This window comes from Ornithodoros turicata, unplaced genomic scaffold, assembly GCF_037126465.1.
Source record: "Ornithodoros turicata isolate Travis unplaced genomic scaffold, ASM3712646v1 Chromosome15, whole genome shotgun sequence".
NCBI classification, from domain to species: domain Eukaryota; kingdom Metazoa; phylum Arthropoda; class Arachnida; order Ixodida; family Argasidae; genus Ornithodoros; species Ornithodoros turicata.
The window spans coordinates 470,117-487,335 of record NW_026999318.1 but is presented as its reverse complement, the minus strand read 5'-3'; the positions used below and the strand labels follow the sequence as shown (position 1 = coordinate 487,335).

Sequence of the window (17,219 nt, the reverse complement as noted above, 5' to 3'; positions counted from 1 at the left end):
CGCACGAATAAATCCACGAACATATTTCTGCAAACTGTTCTGTCGATTGACACCATCGAGCACAGGAGGACGTCATGCCGGCCATGCTATTTCGAAACTATGCTGAAACGGCGCCGAGACGCTGTACGCACATGCGCGCGTACAAAATGCGATTTCAAAACGTTCTCGACCAATCGGAGCGCGCGCACAGTCTAGGCCAATGGGCTTGCAACATGGTGCATGGGCGCAGTGGTACATACTCTACAGCCGCGTCCGCGGGTACCTGAGGAGGACTGGCAACGCCTTCCATGACCAACGGATGGCAGCTCCCGTGTGGTCACGCTTTTTTGAGCGAGTCCAATTCCCCCCCCCCCCCCCCGCCTCTACCTGACAAACAGGCAATCCCAAAGTCGGCGTCACGAAAAGAGCACAAAGTCGAATTAAATTTCCCGCGTCTTCTGACGCAAAACGCACATGGCCGCCGAGACGGTATCGGCGGCCGAAAACAGGTATAGTTTGATCTCCGTGAGTTGATGTAGGAAATTCCCACGTCTTTGGTTGTAATAACACGGACGTTACGTTCCCTTCGACGGCTCTGCATTGCTAATGTAACTGCTTCATAGTGAACGGCTAAAACTGTTCACCGAACAAAAGTATATCAATTAAAAAATGTCTAGGAAGCAAGCGAGCTGGTGAATATGATGCATAATGTAAAACCCCGAGACTAGGGAACACGAAAGGACGGACACAAACACGAAGTGTTCGAAGACTTCGTGTTTGTGTCTGTCCTTTCGTGTTCCCTAGTCTCGGGGTTTTACATTATGCAAACGTATATCATCCGATTGCCTCGCATTGCCTGATTTCGGCGGCAGCAAAGATAAGAACATCATGGCGGCGCGACCAGAAACTACAACGGGCATAGCTTTTGCATAACGATCTCTAGTGAACCATTCCATTTACGTGTGACAGGAATATTGTAGCATTTATAAATCTTTCCCAAACCTCCATCCATGCTCAATGCCTGCAGGCAGTCATTGAGAAGGTTGGTAGCTTCATCGGCCAGGATGGCAAGTGTGAATGTGCAACCGATACCGGGAAACACAAATATGCTCGTGTGGGTCGACCTAGAGGTATAGTGATGGCATGTGATCGATCAGGTGCAGTGGCACAGGATTTACGTTAAAAATAATTTATTTTCAGCTGACAGGCTTGAACATTGACAAGGACCGTGTAATGGAGATGGCGTGTGTTGTAACCGATGGAAAGCTAAATGTTGTTGCAGAGGTAAGGTTTAGAAATATCTATTCTCAGACAGACCCGTTTGAATGCTGAATTCGTTGACTATTAGGCCCCTACAGTTGTAGTGCATCAGCCGGACGACGTGTTGGAAAGCATGAATGAATGGTGCAAAGAAAATCATGGACAGGTACGTTTAGTTTTATAACATCCTGCTGCCGTAGCCATCCACAAGGTATTCATATCCAGTTCGGTGCCTTGTGATGTCTGCTTCAGAGCAGTGGCGACGGGGGCGCGAGACGGGCAGTCTCCCTGGGCTCCCTCACCAGAGAGGGCGCCGAACGGCAGGCCCTAGCAGGTTGGTTTGACAGTATAGAGCGGAAATGAAGAGAATTTGAATTCACGATCTCGACAGTGCAAATAGGGGGGGATGTTTATTAAGAAAAGAAAGAAAGGAAAGGTTAGCCAGGCAAAGAGCCGGCTCGCTATTCCAAAAAAGACTTGCAAATAAGGGTTTACAGGGTTTCTGATGGCAACAAGAGATTGGAGGGGTGGGGGCACCTCAAATTTGCCCTGCCCTGGGCGCAAACCTGCCTTGCGACGGCCCTGGTCTGCTTTGTCAGAGATTGGGGAGCGTAGCCCAGCACATTAGACTGCCGTTTCATACATACTGCATCTACCTGCAGACTAGATAAGGCATTGCCACACACCCCACGTTAAAGTGTACGGAATGGAAGTTTGTGTTACAAGAGCAGTCGCATTTGAATGGGTAGTGTGGTACAGTATGCCTGTGCAAGAATTTCATGTTTTTGAACTCGTGACTCTGCACCGTCCGTGCTTCATGTGGCACGAGGGAGGTCACACGGCCAGCTTGAACCCACCTTCCTGTTTCCACAAAAAAATATGAGGAAATGCAGACTAACATCCCTAGCTGCTGTCCCAAATCCATGGGTGATTGCGAGAGTTGCAACCCTCCCTTATTGTCTATCAATTCTCGTGTGAGTGGTCCACAACTGAACACCTGTATGCAATAATGGCATAAGTCAACTTACCATCACTAGCTGCCGTTGTATAGTGGTTAGGATGACCACTTTCCAGGCTAAGACTAGGAGGTGACGCGGGTTCAAGTCCCCGCCCCAGCTGTGCTTTCTGGGGTTTTCCGAGGACTTTCCGGACGAATGTCTGCACAGTTCCCCTTGATGTTGGCCAGGACGCATATTAACCCCCCTGTCTCCCCTTCCTTCCTGCTGTACTCTCTCCATCTGTCCACATCTGTATGCCACTCGTTGCAACACTTGCTTCGCGGCGCTAACTCGGAATGGGGGGGGGGGGGGGGAAGACTTTTCAGTATGTTTGCTACAGTGGCTACCAGTACGTACTTGCCAAAGTCTAGGACTGTGTTCTAATTTATCGACCACCTGCAGTTGGGTAAGAAATGGGAAACGCATGCGTGTCAGTGGGATGGACAGTGCCATCAGGCCCCTTCTATCAGGGTTCGCCGAATGGACCCAGTTTAAAAAAACCCACCCGGGTTTTTTTGGGTCCACCCGGGCTAAAAAACCCAATAAAGCCCACACGCGGGTGAAATACAGAAACGAAGGAAAAAAAAAGAAAAGAAGGAAAAGGGACGACTGCTTCGGAGATTCCTTTACCGTAAATTCTACAGCGGCAAACAATTATTTCTTCCAGAAACATGAAAAATAGGTGGAGAACGGCTGTTGCGTGTCATATGCAGCAGTTCGAAAAAAAAATCCCAACACCCGAAAAACCCACCCGAAGAACCCGAAAAAACCCACTGGGGCGGGCTTTTAAAAAAAAACCCGGGTTTTTCCGAACCCTGCCTTCTATACACACTCATGCAAATTGTGTAGCTTAAAGGTGGCTGCCAATGCAGACATGAATTACGACTTTCACTGAAAGGACATGTTCTTCCTATCCCACATGACTGCATTGGCAGGGATACTGGTCGTTGTAATCAGAAATATGTTTGTGATGCCGGTATATCATACTGTGGTGGTTATACAGGACATGATTCACAAGAGCATGCTCATTGTGCAGCACAGTAGGCCTGTTTGTAGCTGCTCCACTCCACACAGGTGGCTGCATCCAACCTGGGATCACTATCGTTGAACTCATCAGTGTTAGACTCGCGGAAATTGTTTTTGACCCTTTTTTTTTATGCTCCTGCTGTCCTGCTGTTATGTATTGAAAAAGGGGAGGTCATGCTCCTTGATTTTGTTCCTTTTCTTTTAAGTGACACTCCATAGAATGATGCTAACACAACATACATGTAGAGTAAACACGTACATGTATGCTACACATTTTTCTTTCGCATTATTCGAGGGGTACCAGCTGCAACAACATTACTAAAGGTTTTCTCGTTTTGAGGTATTTTTATGTATCCCCTTATTGGTAGAGGTTTAACTGGATGCAACTTGCAATGCTGGCTTGGTCATTTATGGTGCTGTATAAGTACGGGTCTTCTTGGATTTCTTGTGCCACGAAATAGGTTATTCAAATTAATTTCAGTTTGGTATGTTACATTTTTTGCGATTATGATTTTGTGTGATATTTAAGCCCAAAACGTACTCAAGGAGGAATTAGGAGTCCGCAAATCGCAATGGTGCTTTCAATGGCTGTAGCTATGGAGACATGCTGCTATCGACCACCGGTGGCCGCAGGGAGCCTGTGTTTCAAAACCATCTTCGGCGGTCGGCTGACTTTCTATGGCTATGCATGAATGAGTAAGAGTAGGCATTAAGCAGACTTTCTGTATCTAGGTGGCGTTTGCACAGTGCTGCAATCAGTCTCTTCTTGGATTGGATTAGCCACATTGTGTACATTGCCTCGTAGACACCCCAGGATTCGTCCAAATCACGAGCTGCTGTACATTGTGGTACTTGTTTGTTAGAGATGCGATACTTTTGGATCTTTCGATAGCCGGAAACATTGAAAAAGTGTTCAGCATTAAAGTAGCACAGAAGTCATTTTCAACACCCCGTTTTCTTCATATAAAACTGTTAAGCAGGCCACTAAGATGCAGAATGAGAAGTAATTCACACCACAGAGTCATAATTATCGCAGAAATTGAATTTTAAATTACGCCGCGAAAAGCGATCGAGCACAACGGTGGTGGAGAGCAGTACGAGCTTGTGATCTGCCTGGGATCTCGCGCTGACGCTACAGGGTCCACCTCGATGATTGGTCCAGAGGATTGTCGCCTGCTGCTCCGCTGTCGTCTGCTACTCGGCTGTTCGGAGCTCTGAGAAAGCATTACTCCTGGTTGGGTCATGATTTGGCCGCTCCTTCTATCCCCAATTCTCCGGAAGATATCAGAAAACTGGTTTACGGCGGCAAAGGGACAGGGCACTGACCCCACTGACCGGTGAACCAGAACGAGTTCCCCCTGCAACGTCATCGGTGACATGCCATCATACCTTCTCCTCCTCGTTATACCCGAAGTGGCGAGTTAAGGTGAACGTGCGGAGTCATGTTTATGTGAGTTTTTTTCTGGGAAACTAATTGCACACATGAAAACCTTTCGTGCTATTCGGTAGAATGACACATACACTTTCATCAGACGTCTTAATCTGAAAATTTTTTGGATGGCCCTCTGTGCTCCTTTAACGTCTTGATTTGCTGCGTGCATGCCTGTCCTCTTCCATCCCGTTTTGCCCCATGTGAATTGGCAGGTCAAGAAATATTGTGCCTAGGAGCAAATGTTTTTCCTTGGGTTTCCTGAGGGAACAATCTGTACCTGACTTCGTTCTGCCAATGAAAAAAATAAAATAAAAATTGCACCTTCTGGAAGCGAAGTTTTGACCCAGCTCTGCCACTAGAATTTGTGACTAATATCACTTCAGTACATAAATAGCACTGAGTTCTACAGCTATTGACAAAGTAAGCAATAGCACTCAATTTTTATACCTTGAACCTGTCAAAGGCACTTAATGGAAACGGCCCTAAATAAATTCTGCTTCGAAGGATATTGGCACCATGCTATGGGCACTTACGCCAAGGACACTAATGGCATAATTCATAATAGCAAGGATAATGACTAATGGCGGAGGGAATATTCTTATTGTCAGTAAATGCAAAGGAAGGTATCGAAACCTGCCAATAGCTTCCTTTTCTGCTTTCTGATGCCGCAATTTACATTGCTACAGTTCTTAGCACTGTACTGCATAGCTCGGGATTTGCACTGAAACGTTTGCCAAAGTTTTTGCTACATTGTGGATGTCCGGGAAATTTCTGTACGGTGTTGCAGATGATGGGAAACTCCCCCATATATTTAGAAGGCTCTCATGACATACTAATTTGTGTTGTCAAAATGGAGACAAACTGAAACTGTTGACTAATTTTGAGATTAGAGTTGCATTTGACTGCAAGTGATGTCTAGATGCCAAATGCACAGTTCCATCCATCAGCACGCCGTAGTTTTCGAGATGAACAAGAAGTATAAACAGAGTGTTCAGATCAGAAGAGAGGTTCCGGTTTCACTGCGATGTAAGCTTGAGTAATGTTTTGAGATTGGGTGAGAAGACATAGTCAGCAACCTTCGTGTCGAATCTGAGACTTTGATGCTTGGCAGAACAGCTAAAGGATGCGCCTGACCCCACTGCAGGGAAGCCACTGGTTATAAATAATTGACTGCAATATTTTGCAAAGTTTTTCATTTCATTAAAGATTGCAGAGGCATCAGCAGTGAGATATGAGTGGCATACCAGCGATATTGATGGGAGGATAACTCTGACAGAAAATCAGAGGGGTACCCCATTTCTGGTGCCTTTCATGGACTGTCATTCTTTCACTACAGTGTCACTTATTTGAGGGGCTAACTTTGTACCAATAATTTTCAGTCAGGCCTGACTCAAGCGTGCAAGGAGAGCAAGATGACCGTGGAAGAAGCGGAGAAGGTCATGTTGGACTTTGTGTGCCAGTATACTCCGCCAGGGAAATGTCCCCTGGCAGGCAACACAGTTTTCATGGACAGACTGTTCCTGGCAAGGCACATGCCTGCATTTGAGAAACATCTGCACTACAGGATTGTAGATGTTAGCTCAGTCAAAGAACTTTGCAAGTAAGGAGTCAAAAGTTTTGGTATTTAGTATTGAGGTTTTTATATTCAGTTAACATCATCTGGTCAGCACATCAGTTAACATGATCAGCATCTCATTGCTTTAACAAATGTGGGCAGCTCACTACTGCTCTATTAACAAATTTTTGGTATGGCTTGTAGTAGCTTTACGAGAAAAACGAATACCCAGCATTAAGGCAAGGAAACATAGCAGGGTGCTGGACAGCAGGAGAACTAGCTCTATAGCTCTGCTTAGCTATACAGTAGAACCTCTTTGTAATGAAACTGGTTGGACCCATGAGAAACTTCACTATATCTTTACTAGTTCATGGTTCAGGTTCCAGCACACTGGGATTGCAGGTCCACTTTGCTATATCTGGATCTTCACTATCTGCGGGTCACTATACAGGGTGTTTCACCTAATGTGAACAACAAAAAAAAAAAAATCATATGGAATAATGTACTTATCTGAATGCTATCGGGTCAACACTGTTTGTCTCGGGAGATTTTGCCATTACTTTTGAGCAGCTTCATCAAATGTAATTTTGCCGGTAAATTATTTTCCTGATAGCTCCAAAATTTGCCAAGCCAACCCCACGTTTTTTTTGCTGAGACAGAATGTGCGTGCCACATTTACCCCATTCTACTGCAAAATACATTCACTACTACAATAGCAGGGGAAAAATCAGAAAACCGTTGTTATGAGACGCACAAGTTGCTGGCCACGCCCAGCTCTCTGAAAGAAGCAATGTGAGGAGGCCATGTACCTGCCCTTTCATTTTCCCTGTTGGGCTGATAACGGCAGCGTAGCTTCAACACAAAGTTATACATATGAAAGAAGAGCGAGAGTTAGCAGGAGGGGCGGGTGACTGTTTTTTTTCCCTTCACCATTTTACACCAGCTCCCATGGAATTTTGGTTAGGATGAGTGCTTTCCACACCAACACTGGGAGGTGACGCAGGTTTGAATTCCTGCACCGTCTGGGGTTTCCGGCAGACTTTATAGACAAATGTCGGCACAGTTCCCCTTGAAGTCGGCCCAGGATGCATACTAACCCCCCTCCCCTGTCTCCCCCTCCTTCCTGCTGTCCTCTCTCCATCTGTCCATGTCTGTATGCTGCTCATAGCCACAGTTGCTTCGCGACACTAACGCAGAAATATAAATGACAAAATCTCACCGTTTTAATGTGGCACTTCTAAGGTGTTCACCAAATTTCTGTAATGCTTTTGCAACCTCAGTTCAGGCATGTCCTTATCTTTCTACTAAAAGCAGACTTCTAGTCATCGTACTACAAGCACCATTGTGTTTGTGTTTTCATTGAATTTATCGTGCACGTCCTTCTCTTATTATTGGTGTGTTGGTATCAAATGTACATGAGACGCAAGTACATTTATACTAATGTATTTATATTCCTGTATGCCATCAGCATGCCGTACACCCCAATCTCACAACATAGTAACTGAGATCTCGAACAACAACCAGTTGAACAATGAACAGAGTGAAATTAATATAAACTCGCTGAAAGTCTGGTACCTGACGCTTGATCCCAACTCCGCATATGCCGCGGACGCCGCATATGGAGTCAGTATCGCGATCACGAGGCTATAACGCCGCCGCCGAGAGCGTCTGTCCTGCTGCCTGCAGCGCCACCACAGCTGGCAGAAGAGCGCTCTACTTTGCATCGCTATCCCGCACTGCTCCGCTGTCTCCCACCATGCTCCCCAATGGAGCAATGACGTCATCCGCGGAATGCGACAGCAGCAGCTCCTTGCGGTGAGGCGATGCTCGTAGCGCCCCCAAGTGGTGTACCCGACACAATGGCTAATCCTCCCATTCATCGGAGATGATCCTTCTATTGAGAGCTGCATTGGAAACAACACCGAAATATTACAATATCTGTACTACAGTGATGGACGTGCTGCGCCGTAGAGGGTGTCTTTGCTGCATTTGCACCAATGCGCGGGGTAGGCAAATACTTCACGGTCCACACACAGAGGTCACGAGAAAACGAAGCCCAAAGATAACGAGACGCACTAGCATTGGACAACATTTAAACATGAGAGGGAGCTGTCATGGCGACTTACTAGCTGACTAATCGGTCGAAGCCGAAGCTAACTAGGCCGAGCCTAGCCCTAGCCAAGCAGTCTCGAGGATTGCGATTGCGCGACACACGTATAAGCACCGTCATTTTGGCGCTGCCATGGTTGTGGCGTGCATTCTGCTATCTTCTATGTTTTCCCCAAGCCTAGGGACATGTTGCATGCCAACTATACACCAACTCGCTTGCATTTTCCATCTGTGTTTATCACTTTCCAAGCTGAGAGGCATGATCTCCACACTCTCAGGCCGCTCCTCGATACCTAAGGGTAGCCTTGCATTAAAAATACAGTAAACCCCCGATAACTCGAAGTCGTAAAAACCGGAAAAAAAATTCGAGATAAGCAGGGTTTCGAGTTAAGCGAACAGCGAAAATTACGTTGCCACGATGTTACTACAATGCGCTATGTTATGAAACGCAAAAAAAAAAAAGCGTTCCTACAGTAATAGGGCTCGTAAACAATTCCGAAGCCATTTATTTTTAACATCATCTGACACTGAATAACTCCGTAACAGCAATCTGCTTGGCATTTGCGTCTGTGAACAAGAAAGCATCTTCAAGCACTTCAATGCAACGCATGAGACGCTCCTCACGGCACGCCACTACCGCGGGCACTCTCGACGATTTCTGTATCACTCAGTTCACCGCTACTGGAACATCGCCGTCGTAAAGCGCATAGTCCTCGATGTTCAAGTCCTAAGTCACTCTCCCCAAAACATGCGTGGCGCATCACGTCGTTGCACAATTCATCACAGCCACTGAACTAGTCTGCTGGCTCCGGTACGGCGATGGAAGACCAGAAACCCGCATGAATGAAACAGTTCATGCTATTGGCTTGATGAACTTTCTACCAGGCCTTTGGTAAGTGCCACCTTCCGCTCCAAAGTCAGGGACTTTCATGCGCGTTGTTCAGCCATCATGGCGGCGCGAAGAACAAAACTAAGAGAATCTCGGACGAATGCAGAGGAGGAGGAGGAGTGACGTTAGGTGGAAAGGGTAGTGCTGTCTGCCTGCCCAGCGCTGGCCTGCCACAGCTAGCGGCGCGTGAGGCGTGAGTCACTAGGACTGAAAGGCTTTGACCTTGACCTAGCCTCGGGGACCGAAGAATGCACGTTATCAGCCGTAGGTACGCTGACCTACCGGTGATGGGATTTCGAGATATCCGTACTCGGGCAAAAAAAGGCTTCGACTTAAAAGGGCCCAAATATATAGCAAGCATTGGGACATGGATCGGGACGCGAAAAATATTCGAGATAACCGATATTTCGAGATAAGCGAGTTCGAGTTAACGAGGGTTTACTGTATGGTCAAGGACTATTGTTGACGGTCACTGTAATATGGTACCTTTGAGGATCACCTAAGCTCTTAGACAACAAAACACACTGCGTATGTGGACAGTCCACGACCGCTCTGCACTGATTCCTCAGATGTGGCGAGGTTAGCCTCGCGGCTTCCCGATCTCACGCCTCGAAATTGACTAGAAAGTTGCCCTAGACATGTCGAAACTGAATCTGGACGGGGAAAGCATTCATTCCACATGATAAATGAGTAATTACACACACGCGAAGCCTTCCACAGCAGATTGCAAAACTGCCCCAAAACTCGATATTTCTTGTGCCAGAATCCTTCAAGGCGCTTTCATCACTGGTACTGTGTTCCACAGGGAAGCAGGATATAGTTGCACATTAAAATAACATATTGAAATTAAAGGGGCACTCAAATGCAAAAACAACTTGCTCTTAAATGAAAGTACATGTTTCCATTAGTACAGTTCAAACAAAATTAGTTCACACAGCGCTACCGTTTAGAAGAAAAACGCAATGAAAACAGGGTCGTCTTTGACGGCAACGAATGGGATCCCCAGGAGGCAAAGATTGGCGGCATCCAATGAGAGCAGCAGCAGAGGCGCGCATTATGGCTATCGTGGGCCTGTGGATTTAGAATGGGTCCGATCGTATATGCACGGCATGATGTGGCACTGCTGCATTTTTCAATAACGATTCACTAAATTGTAGCCCACAACAGTTCTCGTGAATGTTCCACTGACAACATTTGTCTTCATGTCCTTCGGACAGCGACGCAAGCCCGCTTCTCAACGCGCACTGTTTTTCACCGGGATTGCTCCATGGCGTGGCACACACGTACACGTGCAGCATGGACTAAAAACACCGATGCACGAGCTGAAGCGTCGTTCACTGCTTAGCGCCGAAGCAAGAAAGAGTCTGGTATAATTTTGATTCGTAACGGAATGAAACTTTTGAATTATGATAACAAGTACGAAATTAAGATAGTGTATAAAGTAATTTGAAGTGAACTTGTTTTTGCATTTTAGTGCCCCTTTAAAGTAACTTAGTGTAGCTCAAGTATGAGGGTCATCAATAAATAAGATTCCCTGCTTTGAAAAAATTAGTAAATCCTATAGCCTAATGATGAAAAAAATTGTTTACAGGTTAGAGCTTCAACGTTGCTTTTCGACATAGTCACCTTCATTCTCCGAACATTTCTGCTACTGTGGTACAAATTTTTCTATATCTTGCCTGTACCATGCCTTACGCAGCGAAGTATTCACTTTGCATCACTTTCACTCATAGATCGAGAAGTTACCCGTCAAAAAGAACTCGTTACGAGTTAAGTTACCGTGTGGAAAATGTAACAAAGTTAACGACGAGGTTCTTCAGCCTGAAATGTAACTCGCAGTTACGGAGTTACTTCAAAAAAAGAACAAGTTACTTCCAAGGTACTTCAGACGCAAAATAGCACTACACAGGTGCAGCGCGCATGAGCAGTTGAGTCCGACCTTGGGTTTCCTGCGGAGGAGTGCAACACACTTTGATCGTCTTTGTTTGTGTCCAACGATTTGAACGCTTTGCATCTTACTCCCCGTGGGGGTACAATGGTTCAGCTTCATTTCAATGCCAGCATTTCTTACTTCCGTAATAGAATACTGTCATTGATTGAATATCACCGGAGAGAAAGCAAGAAAATATGTGGACGTGAGTGAAAAGCAAATTAAAAGAAACTTGGAACTTAGCTTAAGTTACTTTGGCAAAGTTACCTGAAAAAGAAACGAGTTACTCTGAAAGTTACCACGGCGCAAAAGTAACGAGTTAAGTTACAATTTACAAAAAAAAGGAACTTAATTACAGTAACAAGTTTACCTCGAACTGTGCTTTCACTTTTCACTTTCATTATTTCACTATGCACTTTGCAGACATAGGAAAACTTGCCATTTGAATTTATGGGGCTTCCGAGATCTTTGTTAACAATTCTCTGAATTGCCGAGACAACATTGTTTCCCGTTGCTCTACTTCGTCCCCCGCTTCGCTGTTCATCATGCACGTTTTCACAACCATCTGTGAAAAGTGGACCATTTGAATGGTTATACAGTCTTCTTCATAAGCAAACGTTAACTGTCGATGAATACTCACAGCAGTGTAGTTTTCTTGCTGTAACAAAACGTGTGACAGCTCTTACTTCACAGCCGGACATGCTAGGAGCTGTGCTTGTACGTTACGTTCATGTTCGTACACCACGTCCTGACACAGAAGTGGGCGCTGCTGCATTAACCAGTGCCTGTGGTGCTGGAGTATCGCACCGAATTACATATACCATCGAGCTCCTTCTAGTGCTATTGCTTTTGTAGAACAAAAATACGGCAGCTTATTTACTGGATGACCCTCGTATTAGTATTGAGAGTAACCATAATTGTAATTCAGTTACAATTATGATTGTCAACCCTCATGTCAACCCTCATGACAGTCAACCCTCGATTTATGAACAGGATGCGTTCCTCGGAAAATCGTTAACAAGGCAAGGGCTTCACAGTGAGTGGGGGAACCTGAGAGTCTTAAAATGACAGAAACTGCATTGACATTTCGTAACATTTGTATACTTTATGGTTACTGGTACTCATTATTTATTTCTGAAAATAGGCAAATAACCATATCTCACCTGCAGTCAGTGCCGATCTCTTGCACGTCGACCTTCGCAACATGTGCGACATTCAACTTGAAATGACAGCCACTGGCATGCCACCGAGACAGAATTCATTTTCTTATCTATCGGCTTCCAGAGTAGGACACGGGGTAATACCGCTTTGCGCCCTCTGCAACAGTTCATGTGTTAATGACCTGGAGGTCTATGCTCCCACCGTTCATAAATCGAGGTAAAATATGATAGACTCTTCTAGGTTTGTGCCTAAAAAATGTGTTCACAGCTTGGAAATCAAGGTTCGTAAACCGAGGGAGAAATACATGAGAAATGTTTCATTCCGTGACAAACTGTTCGTAAAGCGAGGGAATTCGTATGTCGAGGTTTCATAAACCAGGGTTGACTGTACACTTATAATCCAATTACTTCTGAAGATCACTTTCTACAGGTCTGATTATCTCCAGGTACCCCTCTTTTGCTATTTGTTGTAATGTTTTTCATTTCTTCTTTACATTTCAGGAGGTGGTATCCTCAAGCCTACAGGGATGCACTTCAGGTGAAGTCAGGGTCTCACAGGTATGCACTTTGTACACATTCTTGGTACCGCACGCCTGTTGCTCTGCAGCAATACCACATACTCTATTGCACTGCTGCATGCTTAAAAATTCCACTACAGTTACCAGTGCTAGCTGATCCACACTATAAGTTCAAGATAATCTGCAACAGTAATTTCTTCAACATATGCTGTCAGTGCTTTAAATGCAACCCTGTCAGCCATACAACCTTCATGGCTAATTGTGCCTGGACCAGTGGCACGGCAGAGCAGGTTAAAGCGTCCGCTTGTTGGTGGTAGTTAAGGTCATGCTGAAGACTGACAGGTAGTGGGTTCAAATCCTAACACTGGCTGTGCTGTCTGAAGTTTTCCGAAGACTTTCCACACAAATGTCTGCACAATTCCCCCTGAAGTCAGCCCAGGACACATACTAAACCCCTGTGCCCCACTCCTTCCTGCTGTCCTCTCTCCATCTGTCCACATCTGTATGTTGCTTGTGGCCACAGTTGCTTTGCAATGCTAACACAGAAAATAGAAATTGTGCCTGGTGTCCCTAATTCAGTAACTGTTGTGATTTGCCATTGATATGCCTGTCACGCTATTTGTAACTAATGATGGTTAGAGCACATTAGACGCAGTAATCGATATTTTACGTTGCACATTATCCCAATATTTCATTCATGGTTCCCACTGCTGCTTGAAACCCTTAAATACCCTAGAATTTGAATGTGCCATTTGCAAGATCTGGAAAACCTGGAGCGCTCTTTTTGGTGTCCTCGAAGACACTTGAGTTTGCATGTTTTTCTTGTTCTCCTGAAGCTGCTCGTGCAAATTACGCTTTTCCAGTGTCAGAACTGTAGCTTCGAAACCACAGGAGTTAGCACTATTTGCAATAGGAATCAGCAGCAAGAAATGAACAGCATCCTCAATATATTAATAAATTGTTCTTTCTGTACCATGATCTTCAAAATTCAGTAGTTGTCAGTCACATCTGTGAACTGATAGCGTGCAACCCCATGTATTCTCTCATGTGATACCTGTGGATTATAAATATTTCTGCAAAATGTTGAAGCCCTGGTCAGAAACTGTGTCTGACATCCCAGACAAAATGCTGTCTGAACCTTAAAAGGTCCTTGGAAAAACCCTCGAATTTTTTTTCAAAAATTCACTGGGAACCATACCATCCGATCAGAGAAATCAAAGTTCTTGCACACATGTTTCTTCAAGATTTGAAGAAATTCTAGCACCTCAGGCACACACATCTACTGAGCAAGCTCATTTTACGTAGAATGGGAGCATGCATTAATGAGAAAATCATGAAATGCGTACCACAGGTTAAGTGCCTATATTTGACTACGCCAAAATGTGTCATACATGAGTTAAGGATCAGATGACATGATCCATCAATGGACTGTATAGGGGGAGTTGGTACATGTTTGTTCATAATGAAACTGCAGCAATAGACAATGACAAGGGGTTAAGTAAAAGTGGAATGGACACCTGCAGACTCTGAACTGGTGAAATTTAATCAACACACAATCTTTATAAACATTCCAGGCAGAGAGAACAGATGTTCTGAGGCTGGAACAACATAGAAAGGACAAATACATACAAAGCCTCAAATTGCCTAAGAAATGAACAATGAAAGATGGAAGTCACTGAAAAGGTTAGCCAGCTGTAGGAGACGAACCCACATCTTCTGGATTACTGGCAATCCACCTGTAATCCAGAAGATGTGGGTTCGAGTCCTACAGCTGGCTAACCTTTTCAGTGACTTCCATCTTTCATCGTTCATTCCAGGCAGGTTACCGCCGCCTGAATAAACATGAAACCAGGATGCTATCACCTGGGGAAAACGTGCGTGTCCCGAAATTTAGCGAGAGATAACAAACACAATGAGTAAATGGGAGCAGTTTTTCCATTATTGTGCCACAGCAAGATACCCCGCTTCGAACTTTGTCAGAGAAATTGAAGGTGAACTAATGCAAACGTCTCCCAGCACAAGAATTATGGGCTTATGTTCTATGCGCGCCCATGCACGATATAACGAATATCATTGCCCAACACAGGCAGCAATCTGTGCGGGAAATTATCAAAGCCCATAACATTCTTGTGCTGAGAGAGCTTTCCATTAGTTCATCTTCGATTGCTCTGACAAAGTTAGAAGTGAATTATCTTCACATGCCCCCATAATGTAAAAACTGCACCCGTTTAGTCGCTGCATTTGTTGCGCTTGTTATCCCTTGGTAACTCTCAGGATAATGATGTTTTCCTGAGGCGATAGTATTTTGGTTCTTGTTAGCGGGTGTTATTATTCTAGCGGGCGTAACCTGCCTGGGACTGTTTATAAAGATTGTGTGTTGATTTAAATTCACCAGTTGAGAGTCCGCAGGTGTCCTGTCTACTTCGTCTTAACCCTTTGTCATTGTCTGTTGCTGCAGTGTCATTATGGACATGATCCATATCCTTGCTAGAAGGAAAGGTTTCGTTTGTAGCCCTAAGCATTGAAACCATGGTTTGTGACAAGAATGTGGTATATTTGAAAATGAAATTGGTGCGAATTTATGCTTTGGACTTGCAACACAGACACTTTGCACCTAACACAAAGTTGGCAGCTAAAATCTTCATCCGTGTCTCATATCACTAGGGGCCGGATCTTTAAGCATTTGCCTATAAATGGCAAAAGGTGCTTGAATTGCATCTCGCATTTTCCAGCTTGCCTGCCTTTTTCCCTTTTTTCTCGATCTCATTCCATAATTGCCTTCTTTCAACCTTGCCCAAGCGTGGATCTAGGGGTGCGGGAGACAGGGATGTCCTGACCCCACCTCATTTTCTGCCATTACGTAGAGTTTCAGTTGACCTTAGGTAATGTAATGGTATGCTGTCCAAGGCAGGACCCCCATCTTGAAAATCCTGGATTTGTTGCTGATCCTCGCTAGGCCATCTTTGTCCACCTCCTTGCGCTTGCAATGTATATTTGCATACAAAAAACTTTGAACGACTGTGCTAGCTATGTTCCACTTTTTGAGTGACACTCTACGCTGCTCATGTACCAAGGCATGATTTTGGCCTCCGACTATCATGGTAGAGCACGGTAGAAGTGTTGTGCAAGTGCACCATAGTAGGTTCATGCACAATGATGTATTTTCTTCCTTTTTTTTTTATTCACGACTGTGGGTCGCTTTCCTTCCGTTAACTGCAGCTATGCACTCTCATTTTGTTCTGCATTTTGGTTAGTTAGAAGATTTTCACATAGAAGAAGTGATTGAGACATGCAGCCCTTCATGGCGCTTCCAAACCTTCAAGTCTGGCTGGGTATACTGAAGACATGATTCATTATAGTGTACTTTCGGGACAGTGAGCGGCAAAAATATCAGTGTAAAAGTAGTGGTGCGATCCTGGAATTGGCCCCATGCATAGAAGTGTTCTTATACGAGGAGACCAGGACCACATATCACGAAAAGCTTTACAAGAAAGTCACTATAAGTCCTCAGGAGAACGTGCCTGTTTTATCTTTCCATTCCTTAGTTTGGTGCTTTTTGGAGCTTGGATGCCTGCCTATTTCTGTCAGTCTTTTAGCGCCTAAAAATCTGGGCCCTACATATCACACATGTAAAAAGTGCAAGGATACAGCAACGTTTTTTACAATTTGCTTGGGCACGTCAGTACTCACCGACAAAATTTCACTACAAACCTATGTGTGGGAGCACATCTGGATGGTAACTGGATTTGTCCTGGAGAGGCCTTTATTTCCCAAAAGCCTTTTCCTATGATTCCTTTCATGGAAGAAGGAAAGCTGTTTCGTCCCCAAAAGTTTGACAGTAGTGTCGAGAACAGAATGCGTAAGTGTCAGCACGGTCCCTTGATAGCTTTCTCGTCATGCAGCTCCGTCAAAAAGTTGGCCTAGGGACAACGGAAGCTGCGTGGCGGAGCCGCGATTGGAACCCGGTAGAATCTCCAGCTCGGGCCAGTCATGGGAACAGCAGATGCAGTGTTGTTTTTACGCTTTTCCAAACATCCTACAAGAAAATTATTTGTTGCGATGGCTTCCTGCTACATTGCAGCTGCTATAATGCGAATAATCGTTTTCTGTTCAACTTTATTTTATGCGGAAAGCTGCTACCGATCACTTCGAGTGGCACGATGTATTGCCGCGAGTCTCCTATCTTCAGCCCCACAACCGGAGATTCTAGCGCCGTTTATGTGCATAGGGGACGGTGGTAAGGTGATCCGTACTTTATTTAGTGCGTAGAGGACCCTCTACAGTTAATTGCAGACAGTTACTGCACCCATGACTGCGTACTAATTGACACGCCGATCGAGTCACGCCAGTCTCTTTCACGTGG

The 17,219-nt window shown here is 45.0% G+C and overlaps 1 protein-coding gene across 2 annotated transcripts in view; it reads left to right on the top strand.

Moving 5' to 3' along the window:
- Positions 1–388: 388 nt before the first annotated feature.
- Positions 389–17,219, top strand: part of LOC135372487 (oligoribonuclease, mitochondrial-like) — a 28,897-nt gene continuing 12,066 nt past the window's right edge. The window contains exons 1-6 of one of the 2 annotated variants that reach the window (XM_064606094.1): positions 389–488; positions 1,007–1,109; positions 1,180–1,263; positions 1,328–1,405; positions 6,075–6,295; positions 12,840–12,896. In XM_064606094.1, coding sequence (XP_064462164.1) covers positions 454–488; positions 1,007–1,109; positions 1,180–1,263; positions 1,328–1,405; positions 6,075–6,295; positions 12,840–12,896 — 578 coding nt within the window. In that variant the 5' untranslated portion in view covers positions 389–453. The remainder of the gene's footprint in view (positions 489–1,006; positions 1,110–1,179; positions 1,264–1,327; positions 1,406–6,074; positions 6,296–12,839; positions 12,897–17,219) is intronic. The other variant, XM_064606095.1, reaches the window with a different exon arrangement.